At 39.0% G+C, this 20315-nt stretch overlaps 1 protein-coding gene across 2 annotated transcripts in view; it reads left to right on the top strand.

Annotated features, from left to right (window-relative positions):
* Positions 1 to 20315, top strand: part of su(f) (cleavage stimulation factor subunit su(f)) — a 68282-nt gene that overhangs the window by 33772 nt on the left and 14195 nt on the right. For both annotated transcript variants that reach the window (XM_071584660.1, XM_071584661.1), the window contains exon 5: positions 19245 to 19342. In XM_071584660.1, coding sequence (XP_071440761.1) covers positions 19245 to 19342 — 98 coding nt within the window. The remainder of the gene's footprint in view (positions 1 to 19244; positions 19343 to 20315) is intronic.

Genomic DNA, 20315 nt, shown 5'->3' on the forward strand with positions numbered 1-20315 from the left:
ACACGTCCTAGTTGCGTTAAAGTGTGCAATCCCTCCAATATACTCGTACCTTCTACAATACAGGGTTTGTTCCAAAAGTAATGCAATTATTTTTTCAAAGTAATTTATTGAACGGATTTGCACAATTACTTAATATTCTTCAAAGTATTGTCCTTGGGCCTCTATACATTTTTTCCAGCGACTCTGCCATGACCGGTATGCACCGTGGAAAGCGTCTTCGGGGACCTCTCGCAAGGCCTTCGTCACGGCTGATTGGATCTCTTTTATGGACGTAAAACGGGTTCCTTTCAGGGTTTCCTTAATCCAAGGGAACAAAAAGAAGTCTGCTGGGGCGGCGTCAGGACTATAGGGGGAGGGGGGGCAGCGTTGGCACCTGGTGTTTGGCCAGGAACTCGCGGGCTCGTAGTGCGTCGTGGCAGACACCTTGGGCACGCGCTTGGTGCACATTTTTCTCATCGCCAAATATTCAGTAGCGATGCGGAACACAATATTAAACGACAAGTTCAGTTCAATGGAAACCGTCTTGGTACTCAATCGACGGTCAGAGTTCAACAATTGTTGGACACAAGCCACATTGATGTCGGTTTTGCTGGTTGACGGCCGCCCACAGCGTTGTTCGTCGTGGACCCTTTCGCGGCCCTCCTTAAAGGCCTTTAACCACCTCGAAACTTGTGAGTAGGACAGAGCAGAGTCCCCGTAAGCGTCGCGAATCATTTTGTTCGTGTCTTCTAAAGATTTTTTTCAGTTCAGGACAAAACTTAACAATCGCATAACGTTGCTCGATCTTCGAATCCATTGTTTTCGTGGGTCGGTCGGCGCGCAGAGGTTTACAATAACCGAAGTCCTGCCGCTTCTACTGCTTGGAGAGCTCTGAGACCGGTTTCGCGGTAAAGCCTAGCCTCTTTCCCTTCTACTTCAAGTGACTCGATCCAACTCCAACCAGTAGGAGCGGCGGGGGGAATTCAATTGCATTACTTTTAGAACCACTTCTCGAATTTAAAGAGCAAGCAAATGCATCATGATTATACTCTTTGTTCCTTCGTATTCGTAACCTGATTAATGAGTGCTATGGCTTCACGCGTGCCTCTTCCCTTCCGTAACCCAAACGCATCATTCCCTAATCAATCATGAGCCCTCCACTCCATCCTTTCCTTGAGAATACTTAGTACCACGTTAGCTGCGCGCGTGAAATCAAACTATTGTTGTATATTCCTCGCACTTGGCTGCCTTTTCCTTTTTTGGGATGTGAAATAACATTAATCTGATGAAATTTCCGGGCCAATTCCTCCCTCAAAATATGCTGCGAATTAACCCATGAAAACTTTTCCTATCGTGTTTTTCGTAGATCTTTGAGTTGTTATCCGGGGATGTTATGTATCCCCACATCCTTATTTAATTTCAAATCCCGTAATGGCCCTTCTGTCTCGTATTTTGTGTATGCCTGAATCCAAGCCATCCTCTTGCACATCATGTTCTTTTTTTGTCTAAACTTGCAGGGCCTAATATCCTTTCCAAATAATTCCTCAATGTATTATTTCCGTATCACTTGAATCTTTCCTAGGTTCGCTAATGATTTGTCCCGCCATATTTGCGTAAGTGTGCACGGATTTTTCCTTCTATATTCCTGATAATGCTTTTACCTACCTGTTTGTGGCACCCATTTTACCCGTACTCTGGAAACTCCCCACGCACTTGCACCGCCGTCTCCGCCGCGCTTCTCCCCCCCTGTTAGTTTCATGCTGTTTATCATTCAACTCTTCGTACTTTCTTCTTTCTAAGAAAGACTCTTCTTGTATTGCATGAAAGCAATGATACGCAACAGCGAAATCAGTGGTATTTGATTGACGTTGTTGAATTGGACATTACTACCGAAGTTAGCGTTCATCACTTTTTTTTATTTCCTTGCCTCGATCCCATTGCCTAGGACCAACATTCTTAAATTTGTTTTTTTTTTAAGTCAACAGAAAGTTGATGTTCTGTAAATATATATTGCTTTAATTAGGTGCCTCTTCACGTTATCTCAAAACCGTATATTCTCCCTTCATGGTAAGAACTGTATCGCTACAACTTGAAAGATACAACGTTGCGTTCATAGTATTATCACACCTGGGAATAGAATGGAATATTTCTGCTGCCCCTTCTATAGACCTTAATACTTGATAATGTTGGCTTTTAGATGACTCTGGAGTTAGAGGAGGTGAGTCGAAGAAAGGAGTCTCGTAGTGTTGAGCCGCACCTCGCCAGAAAAGGTCTAACGATTGAAATGAAAGTGCATTTTTAATGTTGTTTCTAGCTTTTCGAGCGTGGAAAAGTCACGCTAGCTACCAGGCGTGTACGAGGTGGTCCGAATAAGATGTAGGCGTAACGCAGGACGAAACTGAGCGAAATATCGTTTTGCAAATTTTGTGTTTAAAATGAAAGCGCAAGTTGACATTTAACGTATTCTGGTATGCGCCCCCTTTCCATTCCCATTCAAATGCCATCGTGTCTTTGAAGGCTCATCCAGAATGAAACGTAAATTGAAAGATTTTATAACGGACATGAAGTTTCCGCTCGTTTCATATTTCTTTTCTTGGTGCTATGTTTCCTTTGAAGTTCTACCGGAGTTGTACAAGATTTGTTTCGAAGAGCCTCACATGTACAAAATATTTAGTTTTGTATGAAAGTTTCCTTATCCCGCTATCTCTACCCAACGATATGACAAACGAAAGCTCTAAAAATGGTTCATAATTGATCTTAAATTTCGGTACATTAGAAAGGCGCTTACTTTTGGTTGGCTGCAGCTCTCGTAAGACTAAGCGTAGTAGGTCCCAGGGCAATTGCCCGCTACACCCTTGCGATGAAATCGGCTGCGAGTCATTCTGTGGTTTTTATAAGTTGAAGCATCTACATTCGTATTATGCACTTGTTTATGACCGTCAGATGGTTCAATTATTCATAATTAACGGAATATTTAAGTGAACGACCCTGTAATAGTAATTTAAACAGAAGCAACATTTTTAGAAATTTAAGCTTGCGACAGAAATAAATTCTATTTAATAGGTCAAAAGTTCAATATGATATAGATATTTACTATTTTATGGGGGGACATATATTAGCAAGACAACCGAAGCATATTATATTTAGTTGACGATCGCATTGAGACTATCGGCTACTTAAGCACGAAAGTTAGTTGTCGAATTCGACCATGACATACACATGCATATCTGACTGCTTTCCACTTCCGCGACCTAATTTTAGCTGATCGAAACTAATAAATATCTGCATTCATTTTGAACTAGCTGTACAAGGTTAGCGTGCGGCAATCCTTCCCTCCGGGTCATGTTTTCGAAGCTCTTCAGAAATTTGTCGTTACCGTTCTTCACGGGAAAAGTGTCGTGTTTAGTAAGATGCTGGTTTTTCTGCGGATTTTCGTTGACACTCATTTCAACGATACCTTCCCTCCATTGCGAATTGCAAAGTTTCTTAATGTAGGGGCTCCGCTTGTGCAATATTTCTGTTGGCGAAATTTTTTTAACTTGTTTCGGAGACTCTCTACGATTAGTTAGCTGTTACATAAATTGCAAGAACACTTTATGAAACTCGTCAAATTTCAAGAGTTAATCGTTTATATACGAGGGTCATCCGGAAAGTAGTACCCGTTCGTGCCGCATGAAGTGCTGACGACGCGAGTAGCCGCTGGACGAGGTCAGATAGCTTCAGTGGCTTGTCTGCCTTCTCTGAGCCAAGTTGCGTGACGCTAGCATTGCCTGTGTTGTTTCTGTGATTGTTTACAATGTTTAAAAAAATTGAGAACGCCGCCAGTTGTGAAGTGAGGGCAGTGATTAAATTCCTCAATGCAAGAAACGTTCGCCCATGTGATATTCATCGCCAATTAAAGGAGGTGTATGGAGACAATGTAATGGACGAGTCGTCTGTTCGGCGGTGGTGTCGCAACTTCAACATGGGGAGGGGGAACACACACGACGATGAGCGTTCGGGGAGACCGTCTGTCATTACAGACCAACTGGTGAGCTCAGTTGACGAATTCGTGAGGAACGATCGGCGCGTCACAATTGATGACATCTGTGAGCATTTTCCCAATGTTTCTCGAACAATTGTTCATGAAATTGTTAAACACCATCTGCATTATGCAAAAATTTGTGCAAGATGGGTCCCTCGCGTATCTCAATGAGCTGGCGGCGAAGGACTATGCAGCAGGAATACAGAAACTTGTCACACGTTATGACAAATGCCTTAATTTGCTTGGAGATTATGTTGAGAAGTAGTTTAAAGTATCCTCTTTCAAATAAAATTTTTTATGTTTGTTAATATTTACTTTTGTGGCTTTATTTCACGAACGGGTACTACTTTCCGGATGACCCTCGTAATAATAGATTCTACGCATATCCAGTATAATTGGGTATTTGTTCTCCTTTGCGTGCTAACCGTTGGTATTTTAATAAGTATGTCGTCAAATTTTATGTTTTTTCTGTGTAAATTTTGCGTTAAGCATTATTAATCCCTTTGGTCCTATTTTCGCCATAACCGCCTGCAAAACAAATCTTCTTCGCTAATACGATGGCCTTTGTTGTGGCTTTACCTATCTTCACAGACGGCACCTTCATCCTGTAAAACTTTTGGGAAATTCTCGGACCCTGCTGCATCAGTGTGCCCCAGCATTTTATTCGAGTTTTTGTTCCAATGATTGAAAACTCTTTTCCGTTAAAACTTCCGCTAAAAGCACGCCCAACCAAACCAAGACTACGACGCCAAGTTTATGAGCTCGTAATTGTTTGAATTTACTTGGAGCCACATTTTAAAATATCATATTCGAGTGGTTGTAGAATATCGATAACTCCTTGGGTTTCCAAAGACTATTTGTATTTTCTAAATATACATAATTTTGCCCGTCGTCGACGAGAAAACTTTGTGGGAAATCACCTATACTTGGCAGATGCAATGGTATTGGATGCCTTTGTGATTAACATGTGGAAAATAATTCTAATCTAAGTGACATTAACGATGAAAGTAACATTGATTGGACAACTGCAATATGTAGATATGAGCTTGGATTGCGTTACACTGAAATTGAAGTTATTGTTTTGCTCTCCTGATATCGCTGTTGGCCCTTCAGTCCCTTTGATCCCCGTTGAGCTACGCATAACTTAGTCATCATGTTTCCAGTAGATCGAACATACGGAGTCTACTCATCCTTGGAGTGTACTTATGCGTAAGGTGGGACCCAAACCCGCGGCCATTTAACCTAGCATAAGGACGCGTTACCCACAGGGTCGTGCATTTAAGCAAAAACTGTTTTTACCATGCCAATTAACTGGTTGCCACACGATGCTCATTCCGACAATATACAGACACACTTGAAGGTGAGGCATGGGGACCAGCATAATAGGATAATCCAGTAACTAATGCAAAATCAGCTTTGCCATTTGGTTTACTTATGATTCCAATTAATTAAACATTTGATATTTGTTTTACTATTATTTGTGTACTTATGACGCCATATAGGATTATTATAGCTGCCAGCAACCACAGTACGAGGGAATCTGACCTCTCAATCATCGCAAGGGGATTGGATTAGTGCGGTGGCTATTGTACTGTCCTCCCTCACCGAGGGCCCGAGTTCGAATCCCAGCGGTGGTAGAATTTTCTCGGAGGTATCACGATCTCTAATTGGGTGCCGTCTACAGATCACTTGAAGTGGAACTCGCCGTTCTTCGGATGGGGCGTTTAATTGTGAGACCCCTTGGCGCCTTTCGGTGAGAGTATGCTAATACCGATGCCGTGTCTCTCTCGACCCATCCCCCATTCCCTGAATATCCTACCCCAACCAAAACACCCACACTTATCCCTAATGGCGTAAATGAATTCATCCGTCTGTCGCCTCCCCTAATAAACACTCACTTGCCCTGGCTTACTACATTAACGTCACCGGTGACTGATGGGTTCGCAGCGGAGGAATCCACTTGGAACTTAAATCGTGTCAGTGAAGGGTAGCCGGTGTCGTCTTCCATTTCCTTAATAGCCGAAATACACACCACGCGAAAGGAAAAGACGGGGAAGGCTGCAGAGGAAGGGGAGTGTGGGAAACGATCTTCAATACTTTGACCTTTTACCAGCCGCTCGTCGACTGTACCTTTTGGTGGCGCAGTGCTGCTGGTTTGTGCCAGTTGTGCAGTTTCCACTTCTCCAAGCTGAAAATGCTTCCTTTTCTCCTTCAGCTCCGGCGTTTTTTTCCTGTAAATTTAACATGCCACCGCGATATGCCCGTATCTCCAAACTTGTGTAGTGGATGACCAGCCGATAAGAAGGCAGGCCACTCAAAACGCTTGCATAAATATATTTTCCATCTCCTTCACGTTTTTCCGATGTACTCGACTTTGGACTTCTATGTTCATTATTTCCCTTCTACGTATTTCAGTAAGGAGACATCCCAATCCCTTTAACAGGAAAATAATCCTGGGGTTAGTTGGATAGGAGCGAATGTAGACCTCATATCGTCCCCTTTGCGGGTGAATGCACGTTAGGATCGAGAGGTCTATAGTCCATTTAGGGTCTGCTTTAATTTCCGAGGTGATTAACTTTAATCCGTGGTTGGCGATATTCGCTAACTCAATTGAACCATGGCCTTTCCTAATGGACTTAGAGTGCCCTTCTCGGTAGTGGTCGTTAACTAACGGTCATTCGCTGACTCAGAAATGCTTTGGAATCACTAGCGATATTTATCGTACAAATCGCAAGACATGGAAACATGAGTAGTTTCTAATCCGGTGTAACGGGTGTGCATGTTGTAAGATTTGTAGACCTTATCCATTCCATTCCATGTGTCTGGCGGTAAATGTCTCTCGTAAGAAACCGTGTTGCCAACTAGACATATTGATCGGCTTCTTGTCGGCATCAGTCATCTAAAAGAGTGGATACATCCCGTTCATTCATCAGTGCAGAGAAAATTTATTTTACTTGAGATGGGCGCTCATATAAAAATGGTATAAAATATGTATGTATTTATTCTTTTGTTTTTATTTTTACGACTGTGATGGAAATTCCGATTCATACTATTCAGTTAATATTAGTTGGACCATCGGAGTTTTCCTATGAATACCTATTCAAATAACGGCGTTCCAGAAAAAAATGTATTGGACCAACTTTCACGTCTAACGAATACCGGTCTACGCAATTAAAGCTAACTCTTTTTTCCATGTGCTTGTGGTAGTTTCATTTATTTCAATCTATACGACTGAAACCAGATGAGATTTCGAAAGTTTACTCTCTGCGAAAAAATAGAATGGAGCTTTAAGTGCGGTTCTTTTTCAATTTTTCTCGTTGACGGGATTAGTGTTTCATAAAACAAATCTAAAATAATATCATTGATGTACACATTCTTCTCGCGATCGCTACCGCAACCATTTTTGCCTCTTTCCAAGGCAAAAGGCTCTCTTGTTTCTGAACGATCTCTGTGCATCCATTCGCATTGACCAGAAGGATATTTTTCGTTATGCTTGTTTACTCTTGGGCATTGATATTTCAATTGAATTCGACTCTACGGAAAAGAACGCCGAAGACAGTATTAATACGTCCGAGGCCCATCGTGGGACACGATATCGACGCCGACTTCGTGGATCCCTAAATGGAAGCCACGTATCCGGTGACCTCCAATCTAACGTTCCCGGAATGTCTGCTGAGCACGTGATATAGATAATCGCGTAGGTCCATAAAAACTATAATGAGAAGTCGTCCATACCATTTTCAGCCATACTGGAACAAGCTTACCGCTTCCGAATATTTTCAGTTTGACACTCGGCGAAGTTAAAGCGTACCCTCTTTAGGCCTCCCTTGGCGGTGACCTCAACTCTGGGAAGCTACTAGCGCTGTTCTAATCAGTGTAGAAAGTGCATACGACAATTATGGGGGCTGCTACGTATAATGTTCGCCTCGTTCTGACCTTCGAAAATTAAACAATGATTTGCGTTAACTTGAATTTGGTTACGTATAATGGGAAACCGAGATGATTTGGCTATTAAACCAAATTCGATTTTACCAGGAAGGATTTCTCGAGGTTTAATTGTTACATTCAACTAATAAGTAACACTATTACAATTTTTCAGCCTTACTTCCCCTGGAAATCGTAAAAAATATAATCCTAAGCCAATGAATGGAAGGTGATCATCGTATGGGCGTTTTGTCGCTCTTTTAAGATTCAACCGTAATAAGATATTCAGAAGTTCTAAATTTTCAGAAGTTCAAAAATTTCTATTAGCAATAATAATGTGACAATTATCAATTGAATTAAAACCTGTTTTTCATATGTTCGTTTTATACATATGCGTCTTCATTAAGGTCGAAGAATTTTGGGATTTTTTTTAGCATTAGAATGTTTTTTATTTGACCGTTTTATTCTAAAGCTTTATTGGTGCAGCATGTTTATTTGAATTTTTGAAAGCTTCTGGTCCTTCAAATTGGCCAGTATTAATCAGTTTTAAAGAGTCGTTGAAGTACTTGGCAAACATCATGCCAGGAATAGTTTAATTGGATCAATACACTTCCGAAAAACTTTTCTTCTCTCCTAGGCTCCGTTTACGCTAGATTCTCTGGCGCACCCTATAAGTATCATTCTTATTTTTAATTTGAGAATATTAGCCTGTTACAGTGGCTGTTCTCTGGGACGAATATCTGCTTTAAAGGTATCGATTAAGCGGAGCTGCCACTTCATGGGAAGCTGAGCTTCTTAGCTATCCTGTAGAGAAGGGTTTTTTCTATAGAAAAAAAGAGTTTCTTATGGCTCAATTAATCTCCTTGACCATAGCTAGATTAGGTCATCTCTTTCAAATGAGTCTGTGAGAGAATTCGAGCGCTAAGCACTTAGTCCTCACGTTACCGTCGATCCCTCTGGCAAAAAAAAAAGAAAATGTTAGGCACTCGTGAAATGAAGTTTTCCGGCGGAGATAGCTGTGACACAATATTATTTGACCGCTGTAAGAATATCTATTTTGGCAAAGTAATATCCATGAACAACTTTGAAAGTTAAGTGGACCTTTTATTTTCTTTAAATCCATCTAACAGGCTTGCAATCACGAATCCCAGAGAGCGCTGGGGTGTGCTCATTCCTTTACCGAACTGTTCCCGATTCAGAATTAACGTTTTTCTTTGCCAGAGTTTACATTTTGAAATTAATGATTTTAGTTATACGTAAAACATTATTTAGCAATGAGACCATTCATTTTCCTTTCTTCCCGGAGAGCAAATATTCTTATACGCAGTTTTATATGGATTAACAGTATAGAAAATAGTATTTCGTTAACTTCTCAAGTCATTTTAGTCTTTATACTCGTGGTAAAATACTTCTTTGTCAGCTCGACGTTGAATCTGCGTGATTGTGTGGCATAAGGGACACGCACGCACGACAATTTTTTAATTTTTGAAGTACATGTACATAAATTGAGAGAATCATCATTGTTAATAATTTTTTATGTAGTTTTAGTCATTCACTCGAGCTCCTCGTTCACTCTGAGGTACAATTTCGGTGGAGTTCAACTTTTGAAATAACCTTGTCCTCACTCTGAAGCCCCTGGGCTCTCAGAGGAAATTAATTCCTGGCCGCACCTGCTGACATGAGTGGCGACCGTAACACATACTTTTAACATCTTCAGGATCGTAAGTTGCGTAATGTTATGCATAGGATCCATCTAGGAGTAAATCGAATTGTATATAACCTGCTCAATATGCTCCCGAAATGTGGAGTAGATGGAGAATCCAATAGTGTTGAAATGACATTTTTGTGAAGGTTTCCGCCGCAGTGTTGATTGATGAATTCATTACTGTTCGGGATTTCATGAGCGTCTAATATTTTTAGCTCCAAGGTTTCACTGGCGTACCAGTCGGCTCTATATGTCAAAAATATTGTGTTTGAATGAAATCACGAACAGAAATGTATTCATCAGATTTAGAGATTGTTTGATAAAAATGACCGCGATATCATAATCGCCGATGGACCAATGAGGCACGTCTCCTTGTTTGTATCAGCTGGGGTTCATGGCATTGACATCGGACATAAAGGGGAATTTGTGGATCGATCGTGAAATTTTAATATTTGGCTGTTGGTTTCATTGTAGAGTACTTACAGTAATTTGCTTTACGTTTTCTACCTTTATGATCGCGAATTGTCCTTCGAAACAGGGTTGCCTTTTGTTTGGACAATGAGTGTCCTCGAATTCTCTTCGGGGTCTCGCGTAATATCGACCGCGATTCGGTTATAATATTTCTCTCTGTCCTCATTACATATTTACTAATCATTTTCGTGGGACCTATGGTTCCCAGCCTAGATTTTTCAATAATTCTGTTTTTGATGTTTTTTATCGTAGGAATATATTTTTAAATTATTGAGTTCATGAATGAAACCTGTCTGAGAGTGTCCCCAAATGTTCATGGTGTATTTAAGATGATGTTAAACACTTCTCCCTAACCTTGCCATTTGAATATTTTCCTTCTGTTCATTTGATGGAAGACTTAAGGACATCGAAAGTTTCTTCCACATCTTAGGTGCGATGTTAGAGTGATGGGTCTTAGATGGATCTTTATGCGTAAATGTGCACTTCTGTGCGTTTTTTCAGATTAAGCTCGAGACATCGCGGGTGACGCCAAGCAATACCGTTGTTTAGATCCATTGAAAGTCACTCAGTAAAGGATCAAAGACTTAAAGAAATGAATTATTTGTTCATAAATCAATGGGAATAGTGTTATGCACAATAATTTAATATTTTTAAATGGCTGCCTTTAATGGAGATGTAAAAGCTGTAGCCATGCGTTGGTAACATTCCCAGCTGTCACAGATTCTTCTCCTCTTTGCACGATGAAGTCGTGGGTATCAAAAATCATGCGTTGACGAAGTTTTCAGTATACGCTGAATAAAGGTTATGAGGGCTATTTGATCCTTCTTTACTTGAAATGATTACCTTATTTACAAATCAACACGGCAATGAATCGACGTAAATGCGTGACCTAAAAGACACTCGGGATGATCGTCGTAGTCGGTCTTCTACATCGTGTGCAAAAATTCTAAATAACTGATCACATACTATAAATGGAGAAAAATAAATTTTCTTTCTTGCAGAGTCAATGTACGGTGCATTTAAGATGCCTTTCTTTCCGTTCAGGCAGGTTTCCAACATGTCTCCTTTGCATAATTTATCAAGGTTATTATTTAATATCAATCGATTTGGGAAATCCTCGCTGTTATCGTAGTACATGGTAGTCTAGTAGAGCATTGGGATATTGGCCGAAGAACTTGGCTTCGATTCATGATGACGCCTCTCGGGCACCGTCAACTTCACCCAAGCTGTATGTTTTTGCGGGTACCAGATTTTTTTGGCATAGAGAAAGGAAGTGGGTACCCTGAAGTGTTAATTTCATATGCTGTTGGGCTTCGCACTATGTGAGCTCTTTACTCGCCTAGCAAACCGACTCTCGGCTTTACGCGTAGTTAAAAACCACGCAAATGTGTTTTTTTTTATTTAACATATTAATGACATTTGGCAGCGCGGTTAACTTTTTCGAAATATTTCCCAAATACCGTCTATCGTGAATCCATGTCTTTTGACGTAGAAAAAGGGCGGATTACCCATCCCGACCGACATTAAATACAAAGATTAACGAGGTTTTAAAAAAAATGTAATTTCAAGTCCTTCAACGTAGAAAATCCAGAGTCACATTTGATAATTTTTAGTGGCTGCAGAGAATTGAATCGATCCCATGAAATCCACGTATTTCACATTGACGTTTACGTAATGTTTAGTACATAGTATAAAAAACACATGCAGTCAGTTAACATGGAAATGCAGTCAGTTAACTTTTAGCAGTTAAGCAAATAATTAATTGGACATATGTCATTAAAGCTTAAGCATAAAATTATGTTATTGATAATAGCCTCTCCTCCAGTTATGATCTTTAATTCTTGCGTAATTCCAGCAATGGCTATCTCCCGTTTTCCTTTCTTTCAAAGGTGAAATCAGACCGTACCTATATACTTTCAAAATAGTTATATTAAGTATTAGCTTAAGGGGAGGTGACTGACAGCTGAGGTCTTTTGCGCTTGTTATATTAAGTTGTGTCGTTATTATAATCTTCAGAGCTCCCTGAAAGTTACTTTTCTCTTTAATATTTACGTAAAAAAGAGGTGTAATATCTTCCACTTTCAATTAACGGTAATTTTACTGTGCCCGTAGGCGTTACTGTTAAAGCTTTCCCTTTCGGCACATTGTCGTAGATCTTATTTTATTTTGATGATTTTTTTATCTCTGTGGATGCGCAAAACGCTTTTTTTTAAATCTAATAGCAGAATCTACATTGGCTCTAATAACAATAAAATGAAATGTGAATAAAAGGTGTTCTCGTCTTGCAGCAGTCACTCTGGCAGTTCTCGTACGTAAAACTCGAATTTTAAATACTTTATTCGACCTTATCTAAAGCTTTTCTGTTAAGTATGCCCAAAAAAATACGAGCGTTTCAACTTTTATGCGCACATGGTGCAGTACATTTAAAGGACCGTCCGACGGCAATGAGCGATAAAGAAACCTGGGGAACCTATTATGTTACTAACGACATTTCCATCGGTGAAGCTAGAATTTTTAATGATGAATTCTTAAGTAAAATTTTGCACCAGTTTCCTTTAACTGCGCACGTAATACAAATAGTAGTATGTCATCATGGAACTCCAAAAACTGTAGGAATGCAATTTGTTAAGACTTGACGTTACCATTGGGTAAGGGTAAAAAGTATGATTCGATGTGATTCCGTCGTAAAAATGATTCATTGCAGCGAATGTTATCTAAATTCACATTTTTAGTTTCCCAATCACATTTTTATCTTTTTTATGACTTTTTTATCGCAGAAATGGAGCAGGGAAACCTTATTGTACATGTCACTCGACTCCTCCTCCGCAACACCGAAGAATCAAATCATTTAATGGAAATAAGTAAATGAGAATAGATCTCGTTGGTTCACTTTGTGTCCGCGTTGATTAAAGTGCGACCCCTTTTATATCTAATAGCCCTCGGCCCCATTTAGGAAAGAGGTTGAATTCAAGTCATCCAATCGTAAATATGAGACCGTTGATTTTACGGTAGCCGAGTCTTTCGGTATTGACTCAGTAAATGGTATGTGTTGCTAATGAATGACCTTATTTTCAGAAACTGATTTTTATCCCGCATAAAAGCAATTGACGCTTCAAATGGTGCGGTAGGCTGCAGTTTATTGTATTGATGTTTGAAGAGTACCTCTTTCATTCTTAGGTTTTAGTCGAATATTTATTTTAATTTAGCTTTGAATTGCTAGCCTTTCCTATTATTTACTTTGTATGAGCACTAGTGCGATGCGGTTAAACTGAAGGTTGGATTGAGGTTAGGAAATTGAATATCTATTGCTTTATTTCACTTTTTCACTTGGAAAAAGGTGTCCTTAGGTTTTAAAATGAAAGACGCCCTGTCATTCTGTTTATGAGAGACGAACGTACATTAGCTTTAGTTAATCCTTCCATTGAACAGTTTCATATAGTGTGATTTGTCAAGTTATGTCTTCGTAGACGGAGATGAGAAATTTAGCAATGATCAGTCGGTGTCCTTCCAAAACCTCCCTTAAACGGGAGAATACAGACAAAATCCTTCCGTTTGTGAGAGTAAACCCACTTAGATAATGATTTAGTTCTTCATTTTACGGGAGATAAATTTGTAATTAATGGTCACATAACAGGCGTGACTACAGACTCGCGTTGTTCACTAGGCGTATGTCATTTATTTAATTGAAATATTAAACGAAGAATCATCCTTTTCTCGGAAGATATTTTCTAAGTGCGAGGAATAACAAGATAGAGGTGGAACCGCTATTTGCGTCTCCTGATTCCTCAGCTTGTCTTCGCTTCCTCTTCTTTCATTCGATGAAAAAAGTTAACAAGACATAGAACACGCACGGCCTTCAGGTAATATGTTTTAGTCCCATCAAGCGGTTTGCGATTTTTTTCTTTCGAAGCAAACGCGTTGACACCGTAATGTTCCGCCCTTCCGATCCGCAAACATAACCATGAATATTATGTGAAATGTGCTTCATACTCCTCGTGGGTTATCAATTAGCTATGAGTAGCTATCAAGATTAGTTTGTAGCAACTCTTAAATCTATCCTATTGCCTGCCAATTTTCATTCCACCTTATAAATGTACCCATAGGGTATATTATGGTTCACAAATGTCTACGCACCCTACTTTTTATGCCCATAAATTTACTCTTCTGCATAATTTATTTGATTATTATGTTACGTATTGACGAAAGGATAGAACAAGCACCGCAGGCAGTGGATTTTCTAGAGAGACAAACTTTTCGCGTTTTATCCTCTTTTCATTTCTGCTTCCCATACCATTGCCCTGGGGTAAATTGAATGGATGGGTAGAGGCGTCGTCCTCTGGCGCCGTGTCGCCAAAGAATTATGATTTTGTCTATCCTCTTAGCTTGAGAGCCAAATCAGTCGGGGATTAAAATTCCATTACCGGGATTGACCTATAAAACATGGAATTGATCCTACGTGTAATTAATTTCCGACATTTCGATAAAAGTATGTCAAGCAGTTAATGGGGAAAATAATTTACTATCTTCAAAGCAACCACGTTATTTCTTTTAAGAGATAGTGGATTAACAAAAAAGCGGACTGATCGAATGTTTTACTTAGTTCCTTGTTACCTTCAGGAGAAGTTAGTCGAAGGATAGGAGGGATCGCCAACAGTTTGCATATATAAACTGATAGAACAGTCCCCATTTGTTTTGCTTCAAAATGGCTAATCTAGTTAAGATCACACATTGTCAAACGGCGATTTATTGCACGTTAATGCATACCCTGCAAGTTGTTGGTAGAGTACATTACAGGGGGTTAATCAGTGGAATTTCTTGTTTGATCGTGAAAATATTCTTGTGAAACGGTGAAATAAATAGTAAGCCATGAATACATGTCAAATTCATTCCTTTTTGGTGGGTTAGTCGTATTAGACACTGTTGAGAGCATATCAAAGAGGGGAGGGGGCTTAGGGGCGGTTGATCTTTGGTTAGTTTTCGGGTTTTCATATCGAACCGATGAACTGACTACGATTCTTCTTAACTATGAGTTGTAAAATTTCTTTGATAACATTTGTGTAATTATTTTAAATTAATTTAGCTAAAATCGACAAAAATGTTTGGTCAGCGTCGAAATATATTCTCCAAATGTTAGTTAAGTCAAGTAAAGTAAAAAGTAAATTGTCCTGGATCATCTACTTCATGAGAATTTTGGCCTTGGCGATAGCTAATGGCTTTCCTTAATGCCTGAAAGCAACTTTGTCATAAGGCTTACCTAATTATTATACATAAAGGATATTACCTAAGGTATGGGTCAGACGTGAAATAGGTCCACATGAATAATGGTTTCACGCTGAAGGCTAGTTGACCATTTTTCGTTCACAAATTCCTCACAGTACTGGACGATCTATTTTACCATCCCTGCTCCTCTACAATATAGATGTAATCATTGAATGTGTCACATCCGTGAAAAGATCTAAACAATTAATAAAGATAAAGTTTTTTGGTATAATATTGGAAAATTGTGTAATCAGATACATCACGATTTTTGCCATGTTTACGTTTGCAGTCATTTTCTCTCGTTCAGTCTAGTCGACTTGGCGTAATCATTACTCTAATAGCTGCCAAAAAATGTTGCTCATCTTTAATTTATTAATTTTCTGTTGACCCTTTACGTCCATGTGTCAAGGGAAATGATAAAAAGTTTGTGGCATCAATATAGATATTTTTCTCTTTAATAACGCCTCTCTCTGAATCCTTTGTACCATACCGCAACGCGCAAAAACATGCTTCTTCCGAGGTTTCCGAGTGATGGATGAGAATTTCCGGCCGAATATCGCCGGCCTAAGAACTTAGCCCCGTGCTCCCGTCGTTAGAGTCCGTCCCTGGAGAGGAGCCCGGGTCGAATCCGACCCTTTTGTTGGCGAAAACGAGGCGGCCGGTCGCGCCTCCGGTTCCCTGGCAGAGTTCTCGGCCGCCCATCTCTCAATGTCAGCCCTAAGGTCGAGCGAGGGAGCCCCGAAAACCGGCCTTGCCCCTGGAGCCCCGGGGTACAACCGCTCGGCCCCGCCCACCCATCCTTATTGAGGTCGTGGGGGGTTGCAGTTTGTTCGGCTGGTGGGGCTCGCGGATTGCTGATCGATCGGTCGATGCGAGGCCGGGAGGGGATCTGGTTTCGGCGAACCAGACGCCATTCGTCGCCTATATATAGCCACTCGATGATTCGTTTTCCGCGGCCGAAATCACTGGAAGTTCCATAATCCAGAACAAATGGTTCATAACAAATAAGCAAAATTTTAGTCCATTTTAAACAATCATCGCTCGCAGGATTTTACGGAGTTATTTTCCCTGGGGTGTTTTTATCAATTTTTCACCCGATTGAATGAACAACACCTATATGATCCTTAACATCGATAAGAATCATCCATATTATTGACAGATAGGTAATTTTTAGCTGGTCATCAAATGACAAGCACCATTCTAGCTGGTCATCAAATGACATAAATGCACATACCTGTATACCACGAGATAACATTAATTAATCGCAGTGGAGCGTGTTGTTCATAATTCGAAACACTGCGAGCTTCAGGAAATTGTCACTGACACGCTTTTATTGAAAGAATTATGCCTGAGGAAACGGAAATAATATACACCTTAGTCGATTTCTGAATTAATCTTAATTTTTAAAGCTTGATCTAAATTTATTTTGATGGAAGAGATTTCTTACGCTTTTATTAGATTGTCGGAAGGAATAAAGTGTCACGAAAAGTAATACACGGTGAAATCGATGGAAACGTAAAAATCATGTAGGTTGCTCCCCAGTGACCAGTTTTGTGAAGTGAACAAATCTAAACGCATGCTTGGACGAAAGTAGGCATTGCCTCCTGTGGTGGTAGGCAACCGTCAATTCTCTGATTTCTCCTGGAGCTCTAAAGCCTCTTATAAGTTGCTGATATCATGTGCAGCTCCCGCACCTGTTCAATTTATCAGAGAGCGAAATTGAGGCTATTTTGTAGGCTGTGTTCAATTAAATTTTATAATATGTTGCAATGCTATTAATTAGTCATTGTAAATATCTGATCTCCTATCTGAAACTAGAACAATAAAACTCTCCAGTAAAAAAAATATTTCAAAAAGAATTGTGGATGGTATTTACCCATCATAATGGATAATTAGGGCTCAATTCAATGTTTTTAAAGAATCAGAGTTATCACTGATCTTGTATAAAAATGTAATTCAGGTGTTCATTATGGTCATGTTTCCTTATATTCCCTTTTTTAAAAGCTAATGCTTAAAATCAAATTTGACCTGATTGGTCTTACCAAAAGTCTTACTTTTGGTGATTTAGAGAAAACTGGCAAGCAAACTAGTCTCATTATGCCAGCCAATTTAGAGTAGACTGGCTAGCCTCATTATGCCAGCCATGTTTTTCTCTCTGTAAAGGTGAAATGGTATTTTTTAAATGCCATTAGGATCCATTTCTATTTGTTCTTGTTGATTAGTTTACATTAACAACTATCTCTGATTTATATATATCCATGGCCTACCTCCATAACAAAGTTTGCCGTAATATTTTCAAAAATCTCTACTCAACATCATAGTCATCAACTTTCTTCTCCTTGTAAATGCTTCTTTCCATAATAGAGCTCTTAATGTTTGTGTCCTTACAACATTAAGCAGGATGTGAATGTTTATAGTGTGTATATAATTGGAAGTGTTACTCTGACCTCTAGCGTGAATAATCCAGAAGAAATTCCCATGAAGATCTGACCAAATGAAAAATAACACCGCTTGGGGTGTCAAAAGACACCTAGAATTGAGCTCAGGTCCTCCTGGCAGTAACTGAACACTGTTCCCTGGGATACTATCACCTCTCTTAAGACTAGGGTAAAGTAAGAAACTATGCACTTCCACATGAAGATTTAATATTTCATGACCATGGTCGATCGATGCTGCTGGAATCGATGCTGCGCATCATCATCAGGATGATGCTCCTTGATGATGATGTGGTGCAGCATCGAACCCATGGCCGTGAAATATTAAATCTTTATGTGAAAGTGCAAAGTTTCTTTCTTTACCCTCATCATGGAGGAATTTCACAAAGTTAAACCTTAAGTTTCTCTCTAAAGACAATAAAATTATATGAAAAATTTGAGAAATAGTTACCAAAAAGAATGGCTATGAAGACTATTGGAGGGAATGCAACTGTAATCGGTCCCACTTTTTTGTAAAGGCCAATCTTTTGTTACTTGACCACTCCTATAGCAATTGTAAAATACCACCTGACCTTTGGGAAGAAATAGCATTATTGCCAATTTCATGATAGATTGTTTTGCTTGAACCATAGTGGGAAAAAATTATTTTCCCCAAAAAATAACTGGCCATTCCTATTTGCCTTTATTTTTCTTATCAATGGTTCCAGTAAAATCGTGGGAAACCTCAACAATTATGTAGAGTTTTAGTGATTTGGAAGAATTAATAATCTTATATTTTTTGTGGAAATATAACATCTGGATTGATAAAAAAGTTGGAATTAACCAAAAAATTTTATTTAGAAAATAAAAATAGTAACTAACTATTGTACCTAACAATTTGTTTGAACTCTTAAACACAGTATCATGCCAAATACATGTATAACAGTAATTGACCCGAAGGTTGGTTTGATAAGAGCGCTTAGCCAATTAATATGTATTTCCTATGGTGTGAATAACACCAGAGGGCAAAGTTCTTCCTCTTGTGGTACTGCCTACCAACAAGGTGCATGCATGGTTCATATGCATGTATATACATGCATATATACCATGCATCTGAATTTTATGCTAATTATCTATAGAGAAATTTAATGCATACCTAGACATCATGTGTGTATGCTGAAAAAATAGTAATACCTCTAATCATTTGATTGGTGAGTCCCATGATATGTTTTGAGTGATTTGGTGGTGATTTTTTGGTATTTGTTTGGCTTTTGGCAGGGTTTTAACTATTTTTTTCCCATGATGAATTTTCTTCATAAGTTTTTCATTACTTATTTATAACAATGATTCTGTATTCCATGATAATTAATCCCCCTATCCCATTATGTGAGTACAATTGGTGTTATGGATGTGTACTTATCCTTCAAATATTCATGGCCATTATCTCTTTGTTTTTTTTTAATTTCAGCTCTTCCAGAGATGTCTGATGAAAGTGCTTAATATTGAACTGTGGAAATTGTACCTGTCCTATGTCAAGGAAACTAAAGCTGCTTTACCTACCTATAAGTAAGTTCTGTCAAAAATATGTACCTACAGTTTACATGCTGAAATATTTGTATCATTAACAGACTTGTTTTCCCTAGAAAGTTAGTGATCATTTTTTTCCTTTGGTTCATTGCTGTGCGAGAAGTTACAGAGAGGAATAGCTGAGAGTGATGGCAATAGGGTTGGGGCAATCAAATGGGTGTAATGCCACCCATGAAACATGCGATTCTTGTCATCAGCAGTATGCTAGAACTATATTGTGCTAAAAATTCCTAGTCAACTCCGGAGTAATTTATTAAACTAATGACATGTTTCTGCAGAATAGATTCATAGCATTCGGATAGTTTAAGAAAGGAACCAAAGTTTAAATAAAAAATCATAAAATTTCAAAAACATTTTTGGAATAATATATTTCCAAGGTGAAACCAATAATAAAATACAACAGTGCAATAGACAGTAAATAATAAAATTATAAAGTACTGTGGCAGTAAGAATCGGTAAAATTTTCCATAAATATATTTCTTTCATATTTCTGGATTAAGATTTACATTATTTCACGTTTATTCCTGTACAGCTAGAGGATAAAGAGTTGTTGTTCCAATTCAAAAGCTTGCTTGGAAGTCTGTTTTCTATTAGACTAGGGACTTGGCAGCCCTGTGCATAGAGGGCTGACTTTTGGCCAACCATGATATCTGCCCCTCCTCTGAAGTTAATGTTGAAAGCCAGTGATTCTAAATGATATGAATTGCCCCTCTCCCCCCATGGCTTAGCCAGTGATATACTGATAGCTAACAATAACTAAATATAGTTATGGACATGATAAAGTAATATATGCAATAATATATGTGAAATTAATATTAATTTTGCAAATAGATTGGTTCATTAATTGCTCTGAGTGAATATCTAGTTTTTACAAAAATAACCATTTTCCCCTTATTCTAAACAAACAAAATTTCACAGTGACAGTGAATCTCAACTTTCTAGAGATTCACTG

The sequence above is a fragment of the Hetaerina americana genome, unplaced genomic scaffold, assembly GCF_022747635.1.
Source record: "Hetaerina americana unplaced genomic scaffold, ioHetAmer1.1.p SCAF_2, whole genome shotgun sequence".
Lineage (NCBI taxonomy): Eukaryota > Metazoa > Arthropoda > Insecta > Odonata > Calopterygidae > Hetaerina > Hetaerina americana.